This window comes from Stegostoma tigrinum, chromosome 4 (assembly GCF_030684315.1).
Source record: "Stegostoma tigrinum isolate sSteTig4 chromosome 4, sSteTig4.hap1, whole genome shotgun sequence".
NCBI lineage: Eukaryota > Metazoa > Chordata > Chondrichthyes > Orectolobiformes > Stegostomatidae > Stegostoma > Stegostoma tigrinum.
This window is the reverse complement of record NC_081357.1, coordinates 96569968-96594209: the sequence shown is the minus strand read 5'-3', so window position 1 is coordinate 96594209 and position 24242 is coordinate 96569968. Positions and strand designations below refer to the sequence as shown.

The following is a 24242-nucleotide window of genomic DNA, read 5'->3' as shown; positions in this document are numbered from 1 at the left end:
ATCACTGGTAAAGCCAGCGTTTTGTTGTTCATAATGATACAAACTGTCTAATTTTGTTTATTTTAAGTTTGGATTTTTGTCAATAACATTGGCTTTCCATGTTTCTGAAGTTAATAATTAACTTGTAAGTATTTCTGTAGCCAGAGTATTTCTTCTGCAGCTTTTTCTGTCGTCAACCAGACCAAACCCCTTCAAAATATATCAAGGAGATATTCTAGACCCGAACTTTTCATCTATTCAAAGGAAAATGTAAGGTGCTTTTCAAGTTAAAATACAAAAAAAAAGACTTCGTATTACTTTAACTATTATTGAAATTCTTAACAAACTAAAATATTATTTAACTATTGATAATCAACTGGTTCAAAATCACAGCATCCTATAAACACACCCTTTGCAAAGACAAATTCAGTAAAACAGATTTTCCTCATATGCTTGTCCTCCAGTCCGGTGAACACTGAAAGAAACAATCTAATTGCAGAGGGGCAACTCGAGTTTTTGCTCCAGCAGTGAGACAGCTGATCTGTCAGCTTCAACAGACAACTCCAAATCCAAACTATAAGCTAAACTATAACCCTGGGTCTATGTTAGCCTGATTCTGCCTACTCATCGGATATTTTAAATAAAAAACTTGGAGCTCAAAGCTGCTTACCCACTGTTTCTGAAGCAGACACTCTGCATCACTGTGGCAGCACCTCTCTGCAAGAGAAACAGCACAGAACAAATCTCTCAAAGGCACAATGCCATCCCATTTGTGAGAACTACTTTGACAGCAATACACAAATGGATTTTTGTTTACCACGAGGTATTTTATGACTTTGCAAAGTGGACCATTGTGCTGTGAGGTCTGAGAAATTTCTAGACTTGAATTTTTTTAAAAACTAGGATATGGTGATTCTGACGAAGTCAGCCAGATAGACTAATTTGAATGAGTTCCCTCACAGGGTCTATTAATCTGATCCAATCAGGGACCCTTGGCTGACATATATAAACAGGAATGTCCAAGGTTCTGTTCATTCTCAGCTGGCTCTGAGGAAGCTGGATCAGTGTCAAGAACTCTCCACGTATAAATAAAGGATGACTCAGTGACGAGATACCCAGCCTCTGTGGAGTTATTTCAGTGGTGATGAGAGTGGAATTAGGTGTTTTGCATGGTTACACCTTTATTAGCTGAAGTCCAACAAAAATGTGGCAACTGGAGCCTGTGGAGTTGCAGGGTATTGCAATGGAATTGGACACCCTACCAATCCAACTGAGCTGGGGGAACACCACTTGGATGAAAGCAAGTGCATAGCCTCACTCAGGACATTTCCTGAACAGAGGGATTCTACATCAGTCCATAGCAAATGCCAAAACAAAGCCAGACTTCGGCCAAATGGTTAAATTTTACTTCAGAATCCAGGTAAACCATTGTAGTCACTTCTGGTATGTGGATTTAAGACAGCAAAAGAGTCACACTAAACCTAAACTGAGGAAGAGAACTCCAACACCAGTATCCAGGACAGTGCACTACCTGGACAGTCTGCCTGTATCTGGTTTGAAATGATTACTTTGCTTAGCAGCATCCAAAATAAACATCTGGTTAAATGGTCACCCAGTTCTAATGGAGGTTGATACCTGTTCACAGAACTAGTCTTTAACAAAATTTGTTATGTGCTCTAACCCTTAATGTTAAATGTGATCTTTCTGGACCTTAATGGGGTGATGTGAAACAGCATCAGGACACAATGTTGGACGCAAGACTTGGTTAAGTGAGAGAGACAGTTTACGTCAGGGGAGACATGGCCAAAGTGAGGCCAGGTCCGCTGACACAGGAAGTTTGGGTAGATGCAACAGCCCTAAACAAGGAGGTAGACCATATGAAAGCTACAAATCCACAAACGGCGATGGACCAAAATGTTCCTGGCTCCTGGACTGCCTTTGACTGCTCTGGAACCCATGGGTTTTTCCCTCTCTATTAAGCATTGAAGATACCTCAGATTCTGAGATGGACACAGGACGTCACTGCCTTGATGCCTTTACAGATTGAAGAGGAGAGTGAATTTCTTCTGAGATTCTCTGGGTGCAAGAGGCGAGCTGTTGTGCATTACCTGTTGTCCATTATCAGACTGAGCTGTAAGACCTGCCCCAGGAGGAGCTGCAGAGGGGGAAGAATGTAGCGATTGTAATGACATCAACGAAGTAGAATCTCAGAATAAGAGTTTCCTGATTGGGGTCATCAATTTGTTCTAATCAGGGAGCCCTGGCTGACAGATACAAACAGGGGTGTCAAAGATTGCCTTTGCTCTGAGAGCTGGCTCTGAGTAAGCTGGATCAGTGTCAAGAACTCTCCACATTTAAATAAAGGGTAACTTGGTAACAGGATACCAGCATCTGTGGAGTTATTTCAAAGAGACACCCTCATGGCTTCGAGAGATTTGCCAGTTTTACTTTGTTTTACACATTTCTCTGAAATTATTGGAGATAATTACATAGAGCAGCCCTCTGTGGAAGGCGAGCATGTAGCAAAAATAGATTTATCTTTGAGTAAGGAGTTATTGACTGTCATAAACAGAAATGTTGGGATAAAACACCGAAGCGGTTACTTGAAGCTGAGTACATTCAAGCGCAGGTGTATGTTTGCTCCAGCAAGAAGTTATCAGTGTCTCTAGTCCTGGCATTAATATCATATTTACCTTACACCCACTGAGGTGTTATGAAATGATGTTTCCTCTGGTGTGAGTACTAAAATAGGAGTGATTTTGGATACAGCCCAAAAGATTTTTTTGGGGATTTGTAAAGAATATTTTGGAATTATATTTTTACAGTGTATTTTAAATTCTTTGAATTTGTGCTATAGGTAAATAGCTTGGTTTTTAAAAAAATTATTCTGTTTGCTTAATAAACAATTGTATTGTTAAAACAAAATCTACAACATTGCCTTCTTATGCTTCATTGAGAGACCAGCTTGATAAAACTAAAATACAATAACGTTTAATTTTTCAAGCCAGGTTTCAGTGTGGAATCTGATTTATCCAGTAGTATTATAAGTTGGATCATGACACCATTCCTAATTGCCCTTGAACTGAACAGCTTGCAAGGCCATTATGTAGGGTAGTTAAGAATGAACCACATTACTGTTGGCCTGAATTCACATGTAAAGTAAGACTAGTGGATTTTCTTCCCTTAAAGACATTTGAGCCAGGTGGGTTTTATGACAATTGGTAACTTCATGGTCCCATTGTTGAGTCTAGCTTTCAATTCCAGGTTTATTAATTGAATTTAAATTCCACCAGCTATTGTGATGTTAAATACCTGTTTGTAATGATGTTGATTACAGCACATGAGAGTGAAATAAATCTAATCCACAGAAATAAGTTGTTCTACCTCCTAAATGCATGGTGGCTCAGTGGTTAGCAGTGCTGCCTCACAGTGCTAGGGACCCGGGTTCAATTCCACCCTCGGGCGATTGTCTGTGTGGAGTTTGCACATTCTCCCTGTCTGCATGGGTTTCCTCCCACAGTCCAAAGATGTGCAGATCAGGTTGATAGGCCATGCTCAATTGCCCACAGTGCCCAGGGATGTTTAGGTTTGGTGGGTTAGGCATGGGAAATGCAGAGGTGGGGCAATGGGTCTGAGTGGGATGCCCTTCGGAGAGGCGGTGTGGACTTGTAGGGCTGAATGGCCTGTTTCCACACTGTATGGATTCTATGAAAAATGCTGCGTTGATTTGAATTTATTTAACTCTTGGCTATCTAAGAAAGCATACTTTTGATCTCCATGACCACTGCATGGCAATCTCTTCAGTTAGCTTCAGATTCTGTTAAACTGGCTTGATGCAACTTGAAGTTCTCAACATCTCAATAAACCATTGATTTTACAAATTGAATTGTCTCCTTGAAGCCACCTCTATTTATATTACTGCATTCAAAGAAAACAATGAGGTGTTGGCAAGTGTGGTATTAAGATGGTGGCATCACCAGACTGCTTGAATCACAATATAAGAACTTCATGAATGTCGGTTTCTTTTCCTTACATAAGAGAATTTTATGGGGAGATTTAAATATCATGAAAGATTTCGATAGGGCAAATAGATAAAACTGTTGCCACTGGCACAATGGCCTGTAAACCGAGGGGACAAATTTAAAATAAATGCCAAAAGGACCTTGAGGATTTTTTTCTTCAAGCTGATTATGATACGGAAAACACTGTTCGAAAGAATGGTAGCAGATATGGTAGTAGTTTTCAAAGGGAAATTAAATAAATATTTGTGAGGCAAAATGTTTTGGGGATAGGGAAATAGCACAGGGCTATTGTGCTAAATTAGATAAGCTCACTAAAGACCTGGCGCAGAGGTAATGAGCCATAGTGTCTCTTTCTCACAATGTCTATTGTCAGGGTTGTCTTTTTTTTTCTTGTGCTTTTAAAAATTATAGATTTAAATAAGAAGCAGCAGTTTTAAAGTCAATATTTTAGAGGATTGCTGCATTATTGAAAAGCTACAAAGCTGACAGTAATTGAAGGTGAGTCTTTCCAGACAAATTGAAGCCGAAGTAGCATTTACAGATGGAGTTTCACTCAGCAACAAGAGGTTGATTCAGCTATGGACTACTTGTTATCAGTGACAAAGCCTTTTTTTGGTCTGGTAACAATTATGTAATTGGTTCTCAGCTAACTGAACTGCTGGGAACAAGATATCAGGACACCATCAGGTCTTCACTCAGTCCAGAGTTAGTAAACCACTTTAAACTAAAGAAACCCCATTTATCTTTCCTTTAGATTGTAACTTTGAGCTGATAAGTCAGAGACCTTTTATAAGTGAACCAGACACCTTGTGTCTCTTGCAAACCTATGGAAGCATTTGAAAAAGGAAGGTCAAGAAGAAATCTTCTGATCAATAAGAACAAACTGAACAGATCTTGTGAATAAAACCTCTTGAACTGTTTTACCATTCATGTTTGTTTCCTATCTATGTCTGTCAGTGTGTAAGGGGATGTTTAGCGTTTTAATTAGTTTCGTTACTGATGGTTTACAACAGTTAGATTGATTAGATTCTAATTGCTTACACTAGTAGTTCTAGTTAATACAGAAACGTGGCCTTTGCTTTCAGTCAGGGTCCGGAAATGGATTAACTTGGAAATTTATGTCCTACATTAAAAATTTAACTTTTGTGATGATTTGGAGAATAGCAGGGCTTGATTTCCAGCATGTAACCCCTGTGAATTATGACAAAGTTTGCGGACTTATCTGGGATTTGTTCAAACGTGGGCAATGAGAATTTGAATATGGTATTAGCAAATAATGCAGGTGGCGGCTTGCACCTCACTTCACTTAAGACATGGCTCTGGAAACAGCAATAGATTCCTGCAAGTGGCAGAGTTATTTCTAGTACTGTCCCTTCCGCTATAATGCAATTGTTGTGTTCTTGTGCAAATTCATGCTATAGAAAATAGTGCAATCAAAATAACAGAGCTTATAGAAAAAGAATGGTTGGGGCAGACCTCCAAAAAATTACTCAAAATCAAAACAAATATAGTAGTTAGCCTAACACACAGAATAGCACAGTTTAAATAAATGTTACATTCATGTCTAATAACAAAATAACACAGTAAATTTAACACTTTACCTTGAAAGAATTTGATGGGGGGAGGAGGGTAGCTTTGAGGTTGCTGAGTTGTTAAGGCAGGGGCTAAGGGTTGTCGTCATCACCTTCAGGTGCAGTTGTGGTTGCAGGGTTAGGACGAAAAATAGTTAATCCAGAAGTGGATGGCTGTGTTTCTTGGGGATTGACTTAAAAAAGACATCCAGTTTTTGCTGCTTTGCCATTTTTCTTTCAAAAAGAAGCTGTTCATAGGGTGCCAATTAAGACCTTATTCCATAAACATGCAGGTGATGTCAGATACAAGTGCAGGACTCTGAGGGGAGAATCGGAGTAATAATTTGAGGTCTGGTGAGATCATATTTTAAGTTTGCGCCGCCCCAACCAATATTTTACAAAACCGATGTGGAGGCATTCTTCATCATTTGAGAAAATGGCTAAGGAAATGAATTGGGCAAATGAGGACTGGAGATAGCTCATGCAAAATAAGTTGACAGGTAAAGTATACGACTTTATACTTCACTGTTGGAGAAGGTTTCATGGGATTATGACACTCTAAAGAAAACTATATTGACTACAAATGAGTCAGCGCCTAAGCAATGTAAGAGGGGTTCTGGCTTTGAGGAAATTGCTTGAGCACTCTATATTAAATTTGAAAGAGTTATGCAATGTAATTTTGACATGTGGATATAGCATTGGAAACTGAAGCTATGTATAAAGCTTGTTGAGGACCTGAGTATTACAGCTGCAAGACAGGCAGCAATAATAGCTGATGATTGAGTTAATCTATAAAAGTAAATGCCTCCACTTCCACCCTCAAATATGAAAAGGAAAGAAAATGGGAGAATGAAAGGAAGGCAAGTGGCCAAGGTAAGAAATGGATACTGGGAATATTTCAAGGCCATCTCGGATCAGAGGGCAAAGTACTGAGGGTGCAAATGAAGAATGGATGGTTGTTCAAACTACTCAAATATTGTAAGGATGTATTGCAAGCAGCATGCTCATATGAGGGAACATATGGGAATACAGAAAGTGCAGGCATCAGTAAACATGTATTTTACACAGCCAGCTGTTCACAAAGATGTAGTGAAGTTTTTTTTCTCATTTTGGGCTATCTTTTGAGATACAGTCTGACCGGGCTTCTAATTGTTCCTGAATTTTCCAGGAAATCATTAGTAGTTTTGGATTGGGGGGGGGGGGGGGGGGGGGGGGGGGGGGTTGGGGGTTGGGGAGAAGGGCTGTGGTGGATGCGTTAAAGCAATCAAAGTGTATGGGGAAGAAAGCAGGAACAGGTTCTTCAGTTGGATGAACAGTCATTAACACTGAATGGCAGAAGAGGCTTGAAAGGTCAACATGGCCTACACCTCCTATTTTCTGTGTCTTTATTTCTCACTAAGAATGCAGGGAGCTTTGGAAAGGTATCATCAGATCCTCAAAGCCATGAGTAAGGCATACTGTCATAAATACCCACAAAACTGGGATAGGCGATTGCATTTCATAATATTTGCTTCTAGAGCTTCCTCAGATAAATCTATTGAGTGTGTGGTCATGAGATTAGAGGTTCATTAAAATTGGTTGAAGAGTAGTTCTTGGACCAGAAAGATGAATCTTCAATACTGGCTCTGTGCCCATCCTTTTAGAAAAGACTCACAGGAGCATGTAAACCAGCACAGGAACATTTGAAGGTTTTTCGGGTGAAAATAAAAGCATTGGTAAATAAACATTCAGCTACTAGAACGTTTCAAGTGGGAGGTGAAATATTGGTACCTTTACGAGGCGAACTTCTGAAAGTGTAATTCAGTGATCCATCCAAAATAGTTGTGAGGGTTAGTGAGTGACATATCAGAAAAATACTCCTGATGGTTCTCCCTACAATTGAATATGTCAAAGCATACTGGAAAGGTATTATGGTACGGAAGAGGAATTAAGTACAAGTTGTCAGATGGTAAGAATAATAAATAGAGATAATCTCTGAATTACAAGAGTAGACAGTTCTTGAAGTAATCCTTCTGCTAGTTGTTAGCAATCGTTCGCTAGTGAGTATGATTATCAACCTAGGAAGTTTGGGTGTCTCTGGCCATTGGTTCTGTAGTCTTTGGATGGCAGATGCGCCTGGTAATAGAATCCCATCTCCACCTACAATTTGGCAGGTGTTTCTGGAAGTGGTCCAAGCCTTAAGATCATTGGCATTTCTTTCTGCAACTTCTTTTCCATACTTCCCTCTTACTGATGGGTGGTCTTGACGATTTGTATCACTTTATACGAGAGTTTCCTCCAAGTTGATTTCTTCTGAATATGTTGACATCTGTGTTGTATTTCTTGAAGAAAGGCTTCAGGGGGCCTTTGAAACACTTCCTGTGTTGTCCTTTCGTTAAAGTACTTTCATAGAACATAGAACATTACAGCACAGTACAGGCCCTTTGGCCCTCGATGGTGTGCCGACCTGCCATACCAATCTGAAGCCCATCTAACCTGCACTATTCCATGTGCGACCATATGCTTGTCCAATGATGACTTAAATGTACCTAAAGTTGGCGAATCTACTACCGTTGCAGGCAAAGCTTTATATCCTTACTACTCTGAGTAAAGAAACTGCCTGACATCTGTCCTGTATCTTTCACCCCTCAATTTAAAGCTATGCCCCCTTGTGCTCTCCGTCACCATCCTAGGAAAAGGCTGTCCCTATCTAACCCTCTGATTATCTTATGTCTTAATTAAGTCACATCTCAACCTTCTTCTCTCTAATGAAAACAGCCTCAGGTCCCTCAGCCTTTCCTCGTAAGACCTTCCCTCCATGCCAGGCAACATCCTAGTAAATCTCCTCTGCACCCTTTCCAAAGCTTCCACATCCTTATAATGCGGTGACCAGAACTGTACGCAATACCCCAAGTGTGGCTGCTCCAGAGTTTTGTGCAGCTGCAGCATAACCTCTTGGTTCCGGAACTTGATCCCTCTATTAATAAAAGCTAAAACACTATGCCTTCTTAACAGCCCTGTCAACCTGGGTGGCAACTTTCAAGGATCTGTGTACATGGACACAGAGATCTCTCTGCTCACCTTCCTTGAGCTGGGCAAAGGTTTGTTTTGGTAGTTGGAACTCAAGCTTCCTAAGCATGTGGCCAGCCCAACAGAGTTGGCTTTGGATTACCTTAGCCTCGCTGCTGGTGCTATTAGCTGCTTCAAATCACTAAATGTTAGTACACATGTCCTCCCGCCTGATGTGGAGAATCCATCTCAAACAGTGTTGATAGTGCTTCACCAGAGTTTTAAGGTAACATTATACATCGTCCAAGTTTTGGAATCATATACAAGAGTCAGAAGGAAAACTGCATTATGCACAAGGATCTTAGCATCAGTTCACATATCACAGTTGTCAAAGACTGTCATCCTTAGGCATACAAAGGCAGCATTTGCAGATTAATTGCAGTGTTGAACCTCTGCATAGATATCAGCCTTAGCTGAGAGAGAGCTTCACAGGTCAGGGAAATGATCTACATTTGGGAGTGTTTCTCTGTTTATCTGAGCAGAGGAATGGACCAGAAGTTGGCCTGGAACAGATTGGTAAAAGATTGGATTCTTCTTGCCTGAGATCAGCAAGGCTTGCTTTCTTAACCCAGATTGTCAGGATAAGTTGATTGAAGTGATGCATAGGCTCTGTTCTTCCAAGTTTGAAAATCTCTGTTAGAATCTTATCTACTCCTGTGGTTTATTTCCAGTTTCATCTGTTTAATGATGGTTTCAATGTCTGCCTCATTAGGTGGGAGCCCATGATCACCTTTGAGGAAATGAGGGAGATTCCCTTTCTCATATCCTTGTAAACAATTATTTGGCAGTTTAGGACTTTAAAGTGTTCTGTCCATTGGAGGCTGATATATTTGCTGCCTCTCAAGGTCCTATCCTTACACTGTACTGCTTTGAGGCTAAGGGTGTTGGAACCATATATTGCCTTAACAATATTGAACAAACCCTGGGTGTTGTGCTTGTCAGTCAGGTGCTCTAGCTCCTTAGCTTTCTCAGTCCACCATTTATTCTTGATTTCTCTTGTTCTTTGTATCTCTGTCTTTCTTGTCTCTGTCTTCCTGGTGATTTTGTTTTACCAGGCATGGAGAATTTTCTTTCGCTTGTTGACAAGGCCTTGGATGATGTGGCCATTCATGTTGAACCAGTCTTGGTGCTGCTTGGTTTTGTAGCGGATGGTTTCTTCGCAGTACAAGATGTTGGCTGTCTTCAGTTCTTACCAGATTTTCTCCATTTCATTGAAATGCACACACTAGAGATTTTGGTGAAGGCATTGTTGGAAGTTCACTAGTCTGCTTGACTGTTGAAATCTCTCAACAAGGTGCATTTTTCTGAACTACTTCATCTTCAGCTGCTTCTGGTGGCATTTGATGGACATGTGGAGTGGATAAGCTGATCATCTATCCAGGAGATGTCTACATTAGTCATTGCTTTGGTAATGAGGACATCCTTTTGGTTTCAGGATCAAACAATGATGTAGTAGATCATGTGCCAGTGCTTTGATCATGAGTGCCTCCAAGAAGTCTTCAACTTGTCTGTTTGGTGGAACAGTGCATTTGGTGATAACCAGCTAGTGTTTGCACATTCAGTGAGCAGGAGAATCCTGTTGGAGTTACAATTGCTGACCCCTTCCTTTCCAGAGTTGGATATCCTTTCCAAACCTGATGTTGCAGAATGTCAAGCAAGCTTTAGAAAGCTGAAGGCATTCTTAATAAATGCACCAGTGTTGGCCTCCCCGATTTTCTTTCAAGACCTTTCAAAGCAGCAATTGATACTGCTGATGTGGGGTGAGATGCAGCCTTGTTGCAGGATCATCTGTATGGAATAGAGGAGCAGTGGTGTACATCACTAAGGAACTTAAACCATTATCAGAAGTAGTACTAAAATAAATAAAACAAAACAGAGGATACTGGAGATCTGAAACAAAAACTGAAATTGCAGACAAAACTCAGGCCTGGCAGCATCTTTGGTGAGAAAGCAGAGTTAATGTTTCAAAGTCTAGTGACTTATCTTCAGAACTGCTGAGTTTCATCAGCAATTTTGGTATTATTTCAGAAGTAATACTGTACTGTAGAAAGAGACTTTGGCGTTGTCAGCCCTTCAACAATTTGAAGTCTATGTCCAGCACAATAGCAAGTAAACAGAAATTTATACTGAGATAATGAGAACTGCAGATGCTGGAGAATCCAAGATAACAAAGTGTGAAGCTGGATGAACACAGCAGGCCAAGCAGCATATCAGGAGCACAGAAGGGTCTAGGCCCGAGACGTCAGCTTTTGTGCTCCTGTGATGCTGCTTGGCCTGCTGTGTTCATCCAGCTTCACACTTTTTGTTATCAGTAATTTATACTGATGCTAGCCTTCACTAAAAAGTTTGAAACTCTGAATGCATGAATATTCAGATGTTATGTTTTGTTGCAAGTATTTAATGTAAAGAGTACTCACTTGCCTTGAAAAGAATAAGTAATTGCACATGTATTGTTCTGAAGGCAGAATTATGGGATAGGCTGTAAATGGATGCAAGTCTTGTGTTTTGTTGTTTATGTATTGCATGTTTGAGATAAAGCGCAGTTTTGAAATCGAATTTAATTGTATTAAGGGTGGAGGTGAGTAAGTGGTCTGTCTTTTTATAACTGTGTACTGAAATGAAATAGAACTCTTTTTAAATTAGTTTTCCAAAGGATTGCTGCATATTTTGAAAAGCAAATAACCTGACAGTCATGGCAAGCATTATGGACCAGACCAAACGCTTCACCCCCCGCCCCCCACTAAAAATATTCAGAAGACAGTTTAGACCCTAACTTTACAACAGCCATAGTTCCTCCAGGTCCATTCATGTGACATAAGTCATGGGATGAGACTGGGGTTGGGGAGATTTTGAAACTGATCCAGTCCCCATTGAGACCGTTGGGTTGTAGGCTCCCAAGGCGGAAGGTGCTGCTTCTCCAGTTTCCGGGTGGCGTCATTGTGACAGTGGAGGAGGCCCAGGATGGACATGTTGCCAGGAAGTGGGAGGGGGAGTTGAAATAGTTAACAACTAGGAGCTGTTGTCGTTTGTCGTGAAAAAAGCGCAGGTGCTGTACAACGTGGTCTCCAAGCCTCTGCTAGGTCTCACCAATGTAGAGAAGGTCACGCTGGGATTGGGAATAACTTTTCTGGCTTGCTTGTTATGTCACTTTATCAAATGTCTCTTGGGAGTCCATGAACACCCCATGAACCTGGTTATCCACATGAACCATCTCTGTTGCTTTATCATAAAAGGCAATCAGATTGTCTAAGCATAATTTGCCTTTAACAAATCTATGATAACAAAGTATGAAGCTGGATGAACACAGCAGGCCAAGCAGCATCTCAGGAGCACAAAAGCTGACATTTTGGGCCTGGGCCCTCCTTCAGAGAGGGGGATGGGGAGAGAGTTCTGAAATAAATAGGGAGAGAGGGGGAGGTGGACTGAAGATGGATAGAGGAGAAGATAGGTGGAGAGGAGAGTATAGGTGGGGAGGGGATAGGTCAGTCTGGGGAGGATGGACAGGTCGAGCAGTTTCAAGGCTGAAGAGATTACAAGGGAGTTGCAGTGGGAGAGAGATTCCCTGAGGTTGGCCCGGAGGGAGGAGGATAACTTCTTCAGGTTGGGCATCCCTGGAAGAGGGTTGGCAGTGAGGTTAAAATTGTGATCAGAGATAATGGGAACTGCAGATGCTGGAGAATCCAAGATAACAAAGTGTGAAGCTGGATGAACACAGCAGGACAAGCAGCATCTCGGGAGCACAAAAGCTGACATTTTGGGCCTAAACCCTTCATCAGAGAGGGGGCTGGGGAGGGAGTTCTGAAATAAATAGGGAGGGGGGGGAGGCCCCCTCTGAAGGGTTGAGGCCTGAAACGTCAGCTTTTGTGCTCCTGAGATGCTGCTTGGCCTGCTGTGTTCATTCAGCTTCACACTTTGTTATCTTGGATTCTCCAGCATCTGCAGTTCCCATTATCTCTTTTAACAAACCCATGCTAGCTTTTCTTAATTAATCTCTATTTATCTAAGTGCTTTTCCACTACTGATGCTAATCTGGTTACCCACTAGTTGACTGAGCGTTTCCTTGTTATTCATCCATATTGATCCATCCTCACAATGATTGTCAGTTGACTGTAAATATATTGTACAAGGTGACTTATGTCAAATATGAAAATTATCCACATATGGCTGTAAAGAGCCTGTACCTGTCTGAATAATTTTTTTAATGACAAGGTGGCAAATATCAAAAGATTCATTGCATATTTTCAGTGATGGCTTTTTTGTGTTTTTCAGAAAATCTGATGTGGCCTTGGATTATACTCTTCCTCGAAAGAGCAGCCTGTCCTCTGACAGTAACAAAACGTTTGCGATGATTGGCCACAGTATGCCCAATCAAGAGGATGCGACTAGGTTGGCAGGAATTTGGAATGTTGGAAGCTTGCTTCTTTTTAATGGTAACAATTTAGTAACATTTTAACCTTTTTCTTCACTTCCTTTGATACGTTTTTTTCACTTGGGTATATCAAAGAAATTGTATGAAACCATTCAGCCCATTGTCCATTTTGCCACTTGTCTCTAGACCAGTCATATTCATCATTGTATTTACTGCTTTATTTCCAAGTCCATTAAACCCCTTTTATTTCAGGCATTTAGTTTTGAATGTTGACACAATTTCAGCCTTGTGCCAGAAGTACATTCATGATTCCACAATGTGTTTTAATGAAAACTTTTATTTATAGACATTCAGCTAGAGCTTAAGAGCAGGATCAGGCCATTTTTCCCTTTGATTCAATTTAACGAATTAATAAGATCATGGGTGAGCTGACCCTCTGATGAAGGGTCTAGGCCCGAAACGCCAGCTTTTGTGCTCCTGAGATGCTGCTGGGCCTGCTGTGTTCATCCAGCCTCATATTTCGTTGTCTTGGATTCTCCAGCATCTGCAGTCCCCATTATCAATGGTATAAACCCCACTTTTTGGTCTGTAGCTCATAGGCCTTGTCCATCAGATGTATATCTAATCCCATTTTAATAAATTTAAACATAAATAAATTTGACAGATTTACAACCTCAGAAAAAGCTCCTCACCTCTGTTTTACATGGAGATGTCTTATTCTTAAACTGTCTCCTAATTTTAGTCCATCAGAACATCTTCCCAGTAGTATCTATCAAGTTCTCTCAGGATTTTGTATGGTTCAATAAGATAATATCTCAATCTTGTAAACTCCCTACAGGTGCAACCCAAGCCTGTTCAACTTTTCCTCAGAGATAACCTCATTATACCAGGGCTGAGTGGTGAACCCTAATACAGTACCTAATACAATTACATCCATTTTTCAAAAATTGAATGCAGTATTCTGAATGCACCCTCACCAAAGGCTCTGTACAGTTGCAATAAAACTTTCCTACTTTTGTATTCCATGCCCCTTACACTAAACTCCAATGTTCCACTTGCTGTGCCTGCAAACTAACTTTGTGATGTACATACCAATAATGAAATCCTTTTGTACCTCAAGAGTTCTGTGATCTCTCTCCATTTAAATAGCACAGGCAGTCCACAGATTGCGAATGGGATCCTTTCATGACTATGTTCACAAGTCGATGAGTATGCAATTTGGGACACGGTACAGGATAATACAAAGTAGCCATTCATAAGTACAGGAAATGTTCCTATGTTGGATCTTTAAAGTTACACCATTGTGTGGGATTGTGTTTGCAAGTGGGAGTGTTCATTAGTCAGATGTTCATAAATTAGGGCTCTTTGTGCACTGCTTTTCTGTTATTTCAGCCAAAGTGGATGGGTATCACATTTTTCCATTATATACTCAATTTTACTAATTTTTGTTTTGTCCTGTACTTATGAATGGCTACTTTGTATTATCCTGCACTGTGTTCCAAATTGCATACACATCGACTTGTGAACATAATCATGAAAGGATCCCGTTCGCAACCTATGGACTGCCTGTGCTATTTAAATGGAGAGAGATCACAGAACTCTGAGGTACAGAAGGACTTCATTTTTGTTCATACTCTTAACCTATTAATACCCCTTTGCAGACTCTGTCTCTTCTTGACAAGTTACTTTACTAACTACCTTGGTATATGAGGCAAATTTAGCTGTCATTCAAGCAACCCTTGCAGATGTTTTCAAATCAGCTGTCCGAGCCTGTGGGTTTGGTTGAAAATGTTCCATCACCATGCTAGGCAACATCGTCAGTGTGCCTCTGGTGAAGTGTTGTTCCCACTTTTTATTTATATGCCCTAGTCTGTTAGAGTGTTTGGTACCACTTCCAGTTCTGTTTCTCAGTGGTTTATACATAGCGTCTAATTCAGTGTGTTTGTTGATGGAGTACCAGTTAGAATACCAGTCCCCTAGGAATTCCTTGGCATGTTTCTGTTTGGCTTGTACAATTATAGATGTTAAAATGTGAGGCTGGATGAACACAGCAGGCCCAGCAGCATCTCAGGAGCACAAAAGCTGACGTTTCGGGCCTAGACCCTTCATCAGACCCTTTGTGCTCCTGAGATGCTGCTGGGCCTGCTGTGTTCATCCAGCCTCACATTTTATTATCTTGGATTCTCCAGCATCTGCAGTTCCCATTATCACGATTATAGATGTGTTGTCCAAGTCAAATTTGTGCTCCTCATTGTCCATGTGTAGCGTAACAAGTGAGAATTGGTCATGTCTCTTGGTGGCTGGTTGGTGTTCGTGTATTCGTGTTGTCAGTTTTCTTCTGGGTTGGCCTATGTAGTGTTTCTCACAGTCCTTGCATGGTTTTTTGTATATTACACCAGTTTTGCTGGTTTTGGCAAATGATTCTTTGCATTCGTCACTGGCTGTTGTAGGTGGCTGTTGGTTTGTGGGCTACACTGATACTTAGGGATCTGAGTAGTCTTGAGGTCATCTGAGATGTCCTTTGTGTACGGTAGGGAAATTTGAGAGTCTGGCCATGTTGGGTCTGCCTCAGAGGTACCAGCAGATTATGCTTTTCAGGTATCCATTTCTTTTGAAGACTCTGTATAGGTGCTCCTATTCTACTTTGTGTAGTTCTGAGTTGCTGCAATGTGTTGTGATTCATTTACGTAGTGCCCTGATACAGCTCTGTTTGTGGGCTTTGGGGTGGTTGCTAGTGTTATTGAGTATTTGGTCCAAATGAGTGGTCTTTCTATAAATGCTAGTCTGGAGTTCCCTGCTGCTTTTGCGTTCTACCATAATGTCCTGAAAGGGTTGTCAGTGGTTGTTCTGTCGTTTTGGAATTTTATCCCAGTGAAGATGTTTGTTATGTGTCGGTGGTTTTCTTCTAGTTTCGTGTTTGATAATCATGAAGATGTCATTATATATCGGACCCAAAGTTTGGGTTGTACAGTGGGGACCACTGTCTGTTTTAACCTTGGCATTACTGCTTCTGCAATCAGTTCTGATATTGGGGATCCTATTGGTGTTCCGTTGATTTATTTGTATATACCAGCATTGAAGGTGAAGTGGGTTGTGAGGCATAGATCTGGTAATTTCACGATGGTGTCCTTTATTGATTGATGGTGGTGTCTTGAGGTGCCTGCCTACTTGATACATTCAGTAGTGTGGCAGTTGTTGCTGGTAGTGAGACAGTGGGTCTGCGGGAGACCCCCGGTTTGTATACCTTGGGGAGTCCATGAAACCTTCTACAGACTACCCCAGGTACACAAACTGGGGGTGCTCTCAGTCCCATTGTCTCGCTACCATGCACACCAACATGTAGACTTGTCAAAGAACTGCAATAGAAATTGAAGTACTCAGTCGACAATGCTACCCACTTCCTGCACTCCTCCCAAGAATTCCTCAGCATCATCAAGGACACCAGGATAGAAGAGGATGAGGAGATGATATCCTTCGATGTAACAGCACTATTTACATCCATAAACATTGACCTAACCAAAGAGACATTTGCCACACTACTGAATGAATCAAATAGGCAGACACCCCAGGACACTAGCAACAATCAAAGCTGCCGGGTGATGAAATGTTTGCAACCAAACCCAGCGGCTTAGTGAAATGTCTACAATCTCATCCACCACCAGATCTACAAATCTTCTCAAACTTGAATTTCTGAGGCATAGTTGGAACTTGCCTGTCAGAATCATGCGGACTCCAAGGGAACTGCACAGGAATTTGAAAATTCTAATTGACTATTCCCCTGTGCCTGGCGCATTCTGAAAGTATTCACATAGAGTCAGAGTCCCATGGCACAGAGATAAGCCCTTTGGCCCAACAGGTCAATGCAACAAAAATGTCCATCCACGCAAGCCCCATTTCCCACAGTTGACCCATATCATCCTAAACCTTTCCTAACCATATATTTGTCCAAATGGCTTTTAAATGTTTGTTAATGTACCTGCCTCAACAACTTCCACTGGCAGCTGATTGCATATGCAAATTAGGTTCTACTGAAGTGAAATTAATAACTTCGCAGGAAAATTTAGACAATTTAAAAGCAAGTCTAAATTCTGGCTACTCCTAACTACTAAAATGACTCCCCTGATTTAACACACAGGCACGCACACTTATCCTGATCTACCCTAAACACTAGCATTTACTGGCATCTAACCTCTCACTTTCTGTACATAGACTCAGCTCCTGTGAAAGGGACACTAAGGTATTAAGGGATATGGCCAAGACAGATCAGCCATGATCTCATTAAATGGTGAAACAGGAGAGCTAAGTTCAAGTCTTATCTGCTTCAGTAGTGTATTTTTCCTTATTCTTTATTCATTCACGGCACAAAAGGATCACTGGCCAGGCCAGCATTTATTGCCCATTCCTAATTGCCTAGAGGTCAGTTATGAGTCAATCACATTGCTGTGGGTCTGGAGTCACATGTAAGCCACACCAGGTAAGGATGGCAGTTTCCTTCTGAGCCAGATAGGTTTCTTTTTTCCCAACAATTGAGAATGGATTCATGGTCATCGTTGGACTCTTAATTCCAGATATTTGTTGAATTTAAATTCCACCATCTGTGAGGATTTGTACCCAGGTCCCCACAACATCACCTGGGTGTCTGGATTAACAGTCAAGCGATATACCACTAGGCCATTGTACTAACATCTCTGAACAAGTAGATTTAAAAATATCTGGGGGCTGAAAATTTACTTAACGTTCCTATGTGCTGCTGTACATTAAATCTCAATACAGCAACTCAATACAGCAATCTCAACGGCAATGAAAAAGAGGCATGGTTTGACATCCTTTGATTATCTTACAATACACAGGGCCTGTTAAATCTAAGGTATGTTTCAAGTTTCTGAAAGAGCTGTGATTGGAATGTCCTTCCAGAAACAGCTTGCTTTTAATGGAAAAATGTAAGAGCAGAGTTTAAATCTGACTGTGATTGCCACTTCTCAGAAAATCCAGTCCACTGATTCTGCCTATTGCATTATGATTTTATGAGGCATCCTATTATAATATCTTCAATAATGGGTATAATAATTTCCTGACGGCAATCCTACAGTTTCCTGCTTTCAGTCTTCCACACTTAATGTACAGATACCTTTCCAGAATTTTGGGACTTTTGGAAGATGCATCTACTATTTCAGCGTTCAGTTTTTTAAGTCCCTAGGATGCATGACATTTTGTCTTTGTCAGCCTTGGATCTAATAGTTTGCTCAGCATGTTTTCCTTAGTGATGGTGATTGTTTCAAGTTCCTCTCCATTATTCACATGATTCTTAAGGACATTTTCTAAATCTGCTGAATCAAGATAGTCATAAACTTACTGTTCCACACTTCGGCTACTTCCTTGTTTCCATGATCAGATCCCTATTCTTCCAGTCTACATATAGGTTGACGTTGCCTATGACCACTGCATTTCTTTTCTTACATGCCCTATTTATCTCTTCCTGCATGCTCAGTCTGACAGTGTAACTACTGTTGGGGAATCTATAAACTATTCCAACACATGTGTCTCACCTATACTGTTTCCTATCTCTACACAATCTGATTTTATACCTTGCTCTTTTGAGCTAAGGTCATCTGTCCTGAGTGTGTGCCATTGCTCAGAAAGTCCTCCAACACAATTATTTGGCTTAAAACTTTCTCTACAGCTATGTTAAATGATTTGCAAGAATATCAACCACAAAAAAGGTGGGGAGAACCATCCTATTTGCTTATGTAACTGTGCCAGAAATTTATTAGAGCCTGTTTGAAACAATCTGCTCCAGAGGCAAGGGAAGAATGAGAAACCTGAGAGTAGGCTTCTCAGTTTTTTTGCTATTTCTCTGCAGGTGCAATCTCAAAAGTACTACTACTACTGAGCCCATATAACTGAAAATGTGGTCTGTTTAATTAGAAATCCATAACTCTGAAAATGCACAGGCCATTCACCCAGCTCCCTGATTTCTGATGAAATCTGGAAGGGGGCTGTTAATGTCATAGTTTAGTGAAAGAAGTCTTAGCTTTGTCTTGTTATTAACCAGAGGTGTTATGAATCTGTAAACAGTTCTGTTCTTTTGGTAGCAACTAAGTCAGAAAAAATAATGCCCTATAAATGAAGGCAAGAGTATGTTCTGTGGATTTGAACAAAATTTGACAGATTGATGAGAAGCATAGAAAATCGGAGCTAGAGTTTAGCTGTTTGGCCCATTGAGCCAACTTTGCCATTCAACGTCATCCTGACTACCTCAATACCATCCTTCTGCTGTCTCTCCCCATACCCTGTGACATCTTTAGCTTGTAGAAGTCTACCTAATTATTTTTAAATTATGCTCAATGACTTGATTTCCACATACTTCTGTATGTGTAAAATTCTACAAGTTCACCACTCTGAATGAAAGACTTCTCCTCATCACAGTCCAAAATAGCCTACCATGGATACTGAGACCAAGAAACCTTGATCTGGAGTGCCCCGTCAACCCAATCTCTCCTGAGGTTATAAACCTGTCAATCCAGGAATTAGTCTGGTGAACCTTTCGGTGCATGACTCTATGACAAGTGATTTTCCTTCTATAGGTAAGGACACTGAATTGAACACTGTATCCCAGGTGTGTGGTCTCACCAAGGCCCTGTACAGCTGCAGTAAAATGACTTAAGCCCTAGACTGAGACCCTCTTTCAATGAAGATCAACTTACTGTTCGCTTTCCTAACTGCTCGCTGTACCAGCATGTTTGCTTTCAGTGACTAGTGTACAAGGACAACCAGGTCACTTTGTATGTCAACCTTTCCTAATTTAACAGTATTTAAATAGTACCCTGCCATTCTGTTTTTCCTACTGAAGTGGAACAATTTCACACTTATCCACTGTAAACTGCATATGTTATGCATTTGTTCATTCACTTGTTTAAAGTGCTCTGAAGACTCTTTACATTGTCCTCACCATTGTCAGTTCAACTCAGTTTTGCGTCATCATCAGACTTGCAAATATTGTATTTTATTTAAGCTTTATGAAATGCAAATGCACTGCATCCATTGGATCTCCCTCATCTATTATACTAGTTAGTTAATCAAAAAAAAACTCCAATTTGTTTGTCAAACTTCCTCAGCCAAATTAGTTGAGCCCCTGTGACCATGAACCCCTCATTAGGGCTTTGGATGAATGGTCATGTCAGTATGAAGGCACAGCATTCATATTTGAATTCTACTTTTTAAGTTGCTTTGATAGTAGAGAGAATTGCAGCTTTTACCATAAGATGTGAAAGTGTTAAATGTTGTATTTTAAATGCAGAGTCTTTGCTCAGAAATTTTTCATCCCTTGTTATTTCCCATGTGACAATGAATACACGAGGTGTAGTGATGGTGCAGTGGTATTATTGCTAGATTATTAATTCAGTGATCCAGTTCTGGGGACATGGATTGCAATCCTGCAGCGGCAAATGGTGGAGTTTGAATTAGATTTGTTTTAAAATAAAATCTGATAATACCATTGTCGGTTGTCAGAAATTTTCATCTGATTCACTTGTTTCCTTTTGGGGATCTAACTGGCATCCTTACCTGGTCTGGACTACATGTGACATCAGACCCACAACAATATGGTTAACTTTAACTGCCCTGTGGGAAATTATTAAATCCTCTGGGCAGTTAGGGATGGGCAATAAATGCAGGAATAGTCAGCAATGCCCTATCCTGTGAATACAATCAAAGTCTGAGCCTTCTGACTGACTGAGAAATACTACTCACCTACCAAATAGAATATTTTAGAATATTTTCAACTAAATAGATATGGTCAGTGTTATTGGAGAAAATTGTGCAAATTTTTCATGAACAGTGTTGGAGCAATAAACTATAAAGTTGAATATTTTACTGTATATGTTCTAATTCGTAACTCATTTATATTAAAGCTAGAATACAGAACATAATATTTAAGTTTTTAAAATTTAAAATATTGCCTTTCTCTGCAAATTGTATTGCTAATCAAATTTGCATTTTATAATAGGTGCCAAGATAGGGCCGGAAGAAGCTTATTATTTATATGTCTGTGGACCCGACATCACCACCATCATGCCCTGCAAATATGGCAAATCACAAGCGAATTACTCTAAGTATGTTACTCTGAAGATTCTACAATGTGATCAGATTAGTGAATTTTTCATGAAATGTAAGGAAATGGACACTAGCCCTCTGGTGGTGAGTTTAGCTGATTTGTTTAAATTCAGTGACCAATGATATACTAAATGTACAATTATGGTTTGATTATCAGTAAAATAAATGCCACCTTTCAAAAATTTTTTATACAGTTAGTTATTATGATCTATAAAGCACTGCTTGAAAGGGTGATGGAAGCAAATTCTAGGGAATTTAGTGTGTACCTGAAAATGATAATGTTGCAGGCCTATGAGGAAGGAGCAGTGAGGTTGAATTAACAGGACAGTTTTTTTTTGAAAGAGTTTACCCAGGAAAAATAGGCCAAATAGCCACCTTCTCAGCTGAGATTCAGAGGTTACTTTGTCTAACTAGGTAAGGAAGTTTAGCTAGACAATCCTATTAATTCAATCAGCTGAACCAGTTACCTCTGCAGACCTAGTATGTCCCAGGTTCTAACCATTTCGCATGCTAGGTTAGGTGTTCTCCTTTGTGATGTCAAAATTAACCTCTATTTCTGGGGTTTGGAGGGTGAAATTAACCTAGATTAGATACTGATTCCCATCTTACAAATTGCTCAGGAAATATATAGAACTGTGTAACACAGTAGACCATTCAACCCAATAAATCTATGCTAGTGTTGATTTTGCACATGAGCACCTCCCACCTTGCATATCACCTTATCGACATATTCTTCTACTCCTTTCTTCCTCGTGTATTGCCATCTCCTGATAATGTGTCACACCTGGGGAGTTTTCCACATTTATGACACAGCTCTGTAAGAAATGGAACTTGAATTTAAGCTCTTTGGCCCAGAGGTAGGGATACTACCGCTGCACCATTAAAAACCCGAATTGCATGAGCGTATCCTGTCCACAAAAGTTAGGACAAATCCAGTCAGGCCAATTACCATCCTATCATTCTACTCTCAATTGTCAGCACAATCATATGAAACCATTGTTGAATGCAGTCAAGTCATTTGGTTCACTCATGTCCTTTTGGGAAAGAAATCTGCTCTCATTCACCTGGTCTAGCCTATATGTGTCTCCACATCAACAGCAATAAGGTAGACTTTTGAGTGACCTCCTGGAAGTGCCTAGCAAGTCACTCAGTTACGTCAAACTGTTTTAAAGTTTTAGAAAAGTAATGAAACTGTACAGACGACCAGACATTGACTTAGGTATTGGAAATTACAACAGCAAATCTCCCGATCCTCAGTGTGCCTTATCAACATCTGCGGCTTGTGTCAAATTTGGAGGAATTGTCTCTCAGACCAGATAAGTAATTGCCTGATATAGTCATCCTGTAAGAACTATAATTTATAGACAATGACCCAGAAGTTACCAAAATCATCCTGAATGTTGACTCCAGACCCCTGATGTTTCATGGAATCAGAACATGGGCAAGGAAAACTTCTGATTATCACCTATCACAATCTTCTCTTTCCTGCGCTATTCTCACCAAAAATAGCTCAGTAGTAACAGAAGTTTGATATAATCTGAAACATATCTTTTTTGCTGTTTGCAAAAAGCAAACCATGGATTGTACTCAACTAATTGTTTGAGAATTACACAGTCCAATGCTAGACGTAATTTTGCAAATGGACATCACTGAAGTTAAACAATGGATTCATAAGTACGAGGCTTACCTGTAAACCCTTTTGTTTTAAATAGTGTACCATTGTTTGCGATTCTCCAGTCCTCTTCCCCTGCCACGATCAACTTATAGCTTGTGGATCTGCAATTCCCACACTCACTTCCTTTACAGTTTTTGGATGCAACTCATCCGGTCCTGGTGTCTTATTCATTGTAACTACAGCTTATCCAACATGGTTACCTTATCTATTTTAACCCCTTCCCTTGTCTGAATTGATTGATAAATGTAAATCAACGTCCAATGTGTGCAAATTTCACTGATTTCTTTTGGGTGGCAGCAACAATATTAATATGTATTTTGAGCTAAAGCTTGATGCTTTTTTGTAGGATAGTCTTTCTGTTGTTTACAATCCAAGATGTCCTGCTCAATATACAATCTATGAGCCAGTTATTCGACTCAAGGGCCAAACACGAACTATGTCATCACAGAGGCCATTCAGCTTGAAGGATATCCAAAGCAATATACTGAAACCTCAGCAGCTAAAGAACTTGCAGCATTTGGAGCATCAAGACCTTCAGCGTATCCTGCATAAAATTGGAGGAATTGGCGTATTCATTTTTCTGTTTGCCAGAGTAAGAGATGGTCATTTTTGAAATACTTAACAATAAACATTTGTCCTGAACATTTTAACAATGCAATGATCCATGCACTATCTATTTCTGAAATGAGTCAGCTCTCAATCAGTACACAGTTAATTGGTTTCAGGTGAAATTACTGCAGAAGTTAGTTGCATTTGGCTCGGATAAGGGCCATTTTGGGGTGCAATGGTAATGTCCCTACTCTGGGGCAGTCGATGCAGGTTCAAGTCCCACCTGTATTAAAAGTGTGTAATAACATCCCTGAACAGGCTGATTAGAAAAATAAGATTTTTTTCAAAATGGCTTGGATCATGGCCCTTTTGGGGTGCTGTGGTAGTGTCCCTACCCTGGCCTTGGAGACCCCATTTCAAGTCCCATGTATCCAGAGATGTGTAACGTCTATGAACAGTTAAATTAGAAAAATATGTTCAGTTTAAAAAAGAACCCCAAAAATACACTTCAGTTGATCATAAGCCCTCTTGTCGTATAGTGGTAGCATCCCTACCCCTGGACTGGGAGGCCCAAGCTGAAGTCCCACTTTATCCAAAGGTGTGTAATAACATCTGAACAAGTTGATCAAAATAAATAATTTACAGTTTGGCTTGGGATTAGAAAGAAATAAAACAAACAATTTCACTTGGAGGGCTAGTGTGGTGTAATAATAGTGTTTCTATCTCTAGGTCAGAAGGGTCCAGGTTCAAATCCAACTTGTCTTGAACAGATTTATTGGAAACACGGGTGATTCAGTTTTGGTGTTTAATAGGTGAAAATTGCCACAAGTGATTTGGTGGTGGGAAAAAGCCATTTATTTGTGTGTGATAGCACTTCTGCATATCGAAAGAACTTTGGCTCATAGGGCTTTCTGACG

At 40.3% G+C, this 24242-nt stretch overlaps 1 protein-coding gene across 2 annotated transcripts in view; it reads left to right on the top strand.

The window, feature by feature from the left end:
• Positions 1–24242, top strand: part of lyst (lysosomal trafficking regulator) — a 298945-nt gene that overhangs the window by 161972 nt on the left and 112731 nt on the right. For both annotated transcript variants that reach the window (XM_059645552.1, XM_048530826.2), the window contains exons 15-17: positions 12890–13050; positions 20995–21185; positions 23123–23368. In XM_059645552.1, the coding sequence (XP_059501535.1) occupies positions 12890–13050; positions 20995–21185; positions 23123–23368 (598 nt within the window). The remainder of the gene's footprint in view (positions 1–12889; positions 13051–20994; positions 21186–23122; positions 23369–24242) is intronic.